Here is a 5,839-nt window from a genome sequence, read left to right on the forward strand (position 1 = left end):
TGCTGAACATAAAAGGGTTGTGATGATGAATGATTTCACCGTCTCAGTAAATCAAATGCGACCGTTTTAAACTGGAATGGTAAACAGCATCTATTCTGACCTGGCTTTTCTGTGGACTCTTCTTCAGGTGGACATGCACAGATGTTGAGTCTGGGACATGAACATGGACGGGTGGAGAAGACGACCGTGTTTTCATCCTTTTAATTCAGCAGGGCGATCTTTATTTGTCTTAAGAATATGAAAAAGTTCAGCAGAAGTGTATCATAAAATTGTTATTAAAAGTGTTATTAATACTTGCGTATCTTTTAAACAAAAAAGACTATTAGTTCTCAGCCAAGTCTCTGTTTGTGCTACTAATCTTTTCTCAGCTTATACACTGCATATTTATACACCAGTTAAATAATCCTGATCGATGAAAACTTATGTACTTTAAACGATTAATGTAATATGAATAAAAATACCACTAACCTTAATACAAGTATGCAACGTTGCGTCCCGTGTGATGATGTTGTTTGCAGTACCCGGTAGACTTTCGCATGGACAACAATAGCCGCCAATCGGAGACGCGTCGGATGCTCTAAATCCCGCCTTCTACATTCTGTTTTGCTTCTGATTGGCTGGTTCGAAACTTCAGCGACAAAAATTTGAGAAGTGTGTTTTAACGCCCAATGAACTGAAGCTGATTAGGTTTCTATGCTAACGACGCGTTGCTATGTGCCTCCTATTCTAACCTTTGTCCGTGAAATTTTCTTACATAAATTGCCATTTTATTCACAATCAGTTGTGGTGACATTAGAATGAACAGTGTGTATTTTCATTTGTAGGAGTCTTATCTAACATGCGTTCGCTTAATTATTTCGAGAAAAACATTACTAACCAGCTGACAACCATCTGCTTGAGGTTTTTACTTTATTTCATTTAACAAAAATGTATCACTTTTGTGGAGAAGACGACCGTGTTTTCATCCCTTTAATTCAGCAGGGCGATCTTTATTTGTCTTAAGAATATGAAAAAGTTCAGCAGAAGTGTATCATAAAATTGTTATTAAAAGTGTTATTAATACTTGCGTATCTTTTAAACAAAAAAGACTATTAGTTCTCAGCCAAGTCTCTGTTTGTGCTACTAATCTTTTCTCAGCTTATACACTGCATATTTATACACCAGTTAAATAATCCTGATCGATGAAAACTTATGTACTTTAAACGATTAATGTAATATGAATAAAAATACCACTAACCTTAATACAAGTATGCAACGTTGCGTCCCGTGTGATGATGTTGTTTGCAGTACCCGGTAGACTTTCGCATGGACAACAATAGCCGCCAATCGGAGACGCGTCGGATGCTCTAAATCCCGCCTTCTACATTCTGTTTTGCTTCTGATTGGCTGGTTCGAAACTTCAGCGACAAAAATTTGAGAAGTGTGTTTTAACGCCCAATGAACTGAAGCTGATTAGGTTTCTATGCTAACGACGCGTTGCTATGTGCCTCCTATTCTAACCTTTGTCCGTGAAATTTTCTTACATAAATTGCCATTTTATTCACAATCAGTTGTGGTGACATTAGAATGAACAGTGTGTATTTTCATTTGTAGGAGTCTTATCTAACATGCGTTCGCTTAATTATTTCGAGAAAAACATTACTAACCAGCTGACAACCATCTGCTTGAGGTTTTTACTTTATTTCATTTAACAAAAATGTATCACTTTTGTCGAATCAAAATATGATGCATAGGCAAAAGTACTTGGTTAATGGACACTCCAAATGTCCAAAGCAACTTTCACATTTAAACCATTACTCAGTAAGATCACATTTTAAGTTAAACCCCTTGAAATCCCAAGGTTGAAACGCATTAATATGAACATTCAGTAAACCACAGATCTTAAAGTCACTGCAACCTCAGATTGGACACTTATGAACCAGAGAACAGTAATGCAAACTGAGGTAGACATAAGCATAGATCTACAGTGATGTATCAGGGCTGAGCTCATCTGCTTAGGTAACCTAAATACCACATGATGAGAGTGGCAGCACTTCAGTATGACAAAAGGAACAAAACAGATATTCAAAAGAACAAGAAAGAGTAACTTGTGTAAAGAAATTAACTGTCATTTGCTGAAAAATGGACTAAATTACCAGATTATAAATTTGTCAGTAACCTGTTTTCAAGCTACAAACTAGTTCACAGATGGAAACAATTGGATGGTTTCAAAACAATCCTCTAAAACCCATTCACAATGTCTATAGAATCTATTAGATTGTTTTACTTTAAATAGCATTTGCTTAAGGTTGCACTTTGCTGCAAAGTAAAAGAAAACACTATGAGAGAAATAAAGAAATCCAGTTTAGTTGCATAACAAATTATAGGGGGAACAGCATTTTATGTTTGTTTTTGTTTTTTTTATCTCTTCGAATTAAATTCTTAGCTCCGTGATTACAGTCCGAGCAAAGGAAGAATGGAAGCCAGTTAAATAACTGGACAAAAATTAGTCTTTTAAGATTTGCAAAACCAGTAGACTACCATTAGATGGCATCAAGCCTGTTTTTTAAAGTTGTGCTGTGGTATCAAGTGCTTCAAGTTTGTGCGGCGATGACAGAAGCTTTGATTTTATGACTCTCGTTGTGTGGCCTTCTGCATACGTCGATACCAGTTCTTCACCTTGGTATGTTCCATCATATCATCAAATGCCTGAAGGCCCTCCATAACCCTCAGAACACCAAACACGGCCTGTGTTGAAAACACACGGTATAAGAATGTATTTCTCACCATACCACAGATAATTAAACACGCTAGAAATGAAGAATCAGAAATAATCCAATTCATATCCCTTAAGCAATTGTGACACTGAGAAAAATAAACACTACCATTCAAAAGTATTGGGTCCAAAAAAAAAAAAGAAATTAATACTTTTATTTAGCAAGTGTGCATTAAATTGACCAAAAGTGACAGTAAATACTTTTATAATGTTACAAGACATTTCTATTACAAATAAATGCTGTTCTTTAAACTTTTATTTATGGTCAAAAAAATATTAGGCAGTACAACTTTTTCAACATTGGCTGCTGAATAAATGGCTGCTGAAAATTCAGCTTTGTCATCAAAGGTATAAATTACATTTTAAAATATAAAAAAAACTTTACAACGGTTGTGTTTTTATGTATCATTTTAGATTTAGAGAAAAACACATACCAGATCTGCAAGGTTGGGTTGATCGCCTCCCATAAATGTCTTGTTTTTTCCAATGGCTGACACCCAATCATTGACGGCCTTGTAGAGATCCTGTCTCACGTCATCTTGCAGATGGTGTCTGTGTAGTATGATGAGGTTAAACTTTATTATCAAAACATTTTTGACAAATATCTTTATTATGTATTATTTAAAATGCTTAAAAACATACCTATTTTTCAATCTCTTTGAAATGATCCACATGGCAGCAGCTCCAAAATACTTAGCAAAGAATCCCTCAAATGTGCCAAATTTGCCTTCTCGCACTATGTAATCAAAGGATGCAAGGGCTTCAGTCGGCGTGCGGTAAACATTTGGGGAAATTAGGTGCACCAGCCACTCATCTGCCCATTTCCGCCATTTAATCTCCTCTCTGGGCAAAAATTGTTAATCCAATAATTATGTTTGACTCTGTAAATTCAATTAAAAAAAAGGATAATAAAGCAATCACTTTCATAAATAACTGATTTGCTTTACTTTCTGGTGTCTTTTCCAGGATATAGACGATCAGCATCTGTGTCTTGAACCATGACCCAGTACTTATTGCCAAACTCTATCACGTCTTTTCCACTGTCATTTTTTGCCTTCATCTCAGGATAACAATTGAGAATCTCAGATATTGTTTTTTCCCTAAAAGAAGCAGTGAACAAACAATCAAAATTTGCATTTATATGTACATTTATTTGCCTAAAGCAAAGCAACTATTACAAAACTGAACACGGTGCTCAAAAATTCACAATCAATCCCCCTCCAACTTCAGGAAAACATCAAATTGTCAATTTCCAATCAATACTGTGAACAAAACATTATGTTTATTGTCACTTTTCATTCTGTATTATTTAAAATGCTTTCTGAAGAATAATCATACTTTGGGGCGTCCATAAAAAAACAAACAAAAAAGCTTGGTCACTTTATTTTAAGGTCCAATTCTCGCTTTTAACAAACCTAGATAAACTCCTTATTTGCCGATTATTAGTTAGTAAGGTAGTTGTTAAAAATAGGTGTTGTGTAGGATTAGGGATGTAGATTATGGTCATGCAGAATATGTGCTTTACAAGCACTAATAAACAGCCAATATGTTAATAATAGGCATGCTAATATGCAACTAGTTAATAGTGAGAATTTGTCTCTATACTTAAGTGTTAACAAAAGCATTTCTAAATTACTATAATACACAAACATACCAAATGTTTATGCAACAAATAAAGTAATTAAAACCACTTCAATTTTAACATGACCATTCATATAAAAAGATCATCAAGCAGCAGATGCTCACCTGCTGACCAGGTATGTCTTCAAAACACTTATTATTACAGAAGAATCATTGAGTTGCTATTGAGATATAAACAAAGAGAGGGACTTGATGAGCTGAAGCATCATATATCAGAAAGATGATATCGATCATCATCAGAAAGATGCGAATAGCTACATACCAACGTCCCGTTCACCATCAGGATGGGAACTTTTCTGTAAGTGGACCACTTGATCTCCTGTCGCATGACGGGATTGACCTCCACAATTTCATATGGCAGACCATGACAATCCAGGAAGGCTCGCACCTTACTGCAAAACGGACAGGTCTTATACTGATACAGAGTCAACTTCAGATCTGTGCCCAGCTCAGGTGCCTATTCAAAACAAGTTAATAAAACCATGGTGAGCAAACAACCCCAAAACTAAGGGCACATTTCAACACTCTCATCCAAAACTGTATGTGTATATATACATTTGATTTTTCCTCTGCAAGGTGACGCTGAAGCGCGAGTTTGACGGTCTGGTACAAGCCGAAACCACCACCCAGCAAGAAGGCGCATCCCGGGACTCTCCCGCTGCCACGTACCGGCGCAGCGAGCAACGTTCTGGATCTAAATCCCGCTCCGCCGGTACCGTAAGCCCTTCCTTGGCATCTCATGGAGATTCTCGGCACTAATGCTGCGGTGTTTGTTAGACGGCATGTCGGCGTGTCTAAAACTAACCGGGCGACCTTACTAAGCGTTCTCGCACAGGCCGCCGCCATCATGATTTTACATAAACTCCCACAATTCTACGGCAAGCGCAATGAAACAAATGCTACAAGCTAATAGCCGTTTCTTGGAGAAAGTTTACTCCCTCCAGGGGGCGCGAGGGGCTCAAAAACCGAATCCCGCATTAAAATGTTTTCTTTACAAAAGTATAGTATAATAATAGTTTTTATAATATATATAAAATGTATAAAGCTTTTTATATTATATAATAGCTTTTATATATAAAATTATTTGAAATACAAATAAAAAATATGCTTCAATAATCTCAACCAAAGAACGTGATCCTAGCAGGGAGGAGAAAAATAACAGGCACGGCATTGAGAAACCTATTAAAATAAGGAGATAAAAGAAATAAAATATTTGAGTACCATCGAACTCGAGGCAACATCTGGGCATCTTATGCCTACCTACTTTAATTTCGCTGTGTAGTATCAATTGACCATCAAAATTTTCATCTGTTTTTGAACTTAACTGGTGAGTGACAAGACATACCCTATTCTAGAGTTATTTATTTGTTTGTTCAAAAATACCTGCATAGCAGACTAAATTATATGTTGTTGTTATTAGGGATAATATTTATAGAACAAAAC

The 5,839-nt window shown here is 36.1% G+C and overlaps 2 protein-coding genes across 4 annotated transcripts in view; both read right to left on the reverse strand.

Annotated features, from left to right (window-relative positions):
* Positions 1-916, reverse strand: part of odf2b (outer dense fiber of sperm tails 2b) — an 8,445-nt gene extending 7,529 nt beyond the window's left edge. For all 3 annotated transcript variants that reach the window (XM_016459231.1, XM_016459232.1, XM_016459230.1), the window contains exons 1-2: positions 469-916; positions 101-228 (exon numbers count right to left, since the gene is read on the reverse strand). In XM_016459231.1, coding sequence (XP_016314717.1) covers positions 101-196 — 96 coding nt within the window. In that variant the 5' untranslated portion in view covers positions 197-228; positions 469-916. The remainder of the gene's footprint in view (positions 1-100; positions 229-468) is intronic.
* Positions 917-2,292: 1,376 nt separating this feature from the next.
* Positions 2,293-5,289, reverse strand: LOC107667550 (prostaglandin E synthase 2-like). Its single transcript, XM_016459233.1, has 7 exons — positions 4,952-5,289; positions 4,659-4,853; positions 4,502-4,557; positions 3,703-3,855; positions 3,398-3,598; positions 3,190-3,307; positions 2,293-2,727 (listed from the first exon to the last, which is right to left on the reverse strand). The coding sequence occupies exons 1-7, from the start codon at positions 5,243-5,245 to the stop codon at positions 2,608-2,610; spliced, it is 1,137 nt and encodes a 378-aa protein (XP_016314719.1). The 5' UTR covers positions 5,246-5,289; the 3' UTR covers positions 2,293-2,607.
* Positions 5,290-5,839: the final 550 nt, after the last annotated feature.

Source organism: Sinocyclocheilus anshuiensis, unplaced genomic scaffold, assembly GCF_001515605.1.
Source record: "Sinocyclocheilus anshuiensis isolate Anshui unplaced genomic scaffold, SAMN03320099.WGS_v1.1 scaffold1132, whole genome shotgun sequence".
Taxonomy (NCBI): domain Eukaryota; kingdom Metazoa; phylum Chordata; class Actinopteri; order Cypriniformes; family Cyprinidae; genus Sinocyclocheilus; species Sinocyclocheilus anshuiensis.

Coding starts and splice junctions, on each gene's coding strand:
- LOC107667550 (XM_016459233.1), bottom strand. CDS start 5,245: ATGATGGCGGCGGCCTGTGCGAGAACGCTTAGTAAGGTCGCCCGGTTA. Junction 4,854..4,951: donor TTGCAGAGGAAAAATCAAAT/GTATATATACAC, acceptor TGTTTTGAATAG/GCACCTGAGCTGGGCACAGA. Junction 3,856..4,501: donor AAGACATACCTGGTCAGCAG/GTGAGCATCTGC, acceptor TGCTTCTTTTAG/GGAAAAAACAATATCTGAGA.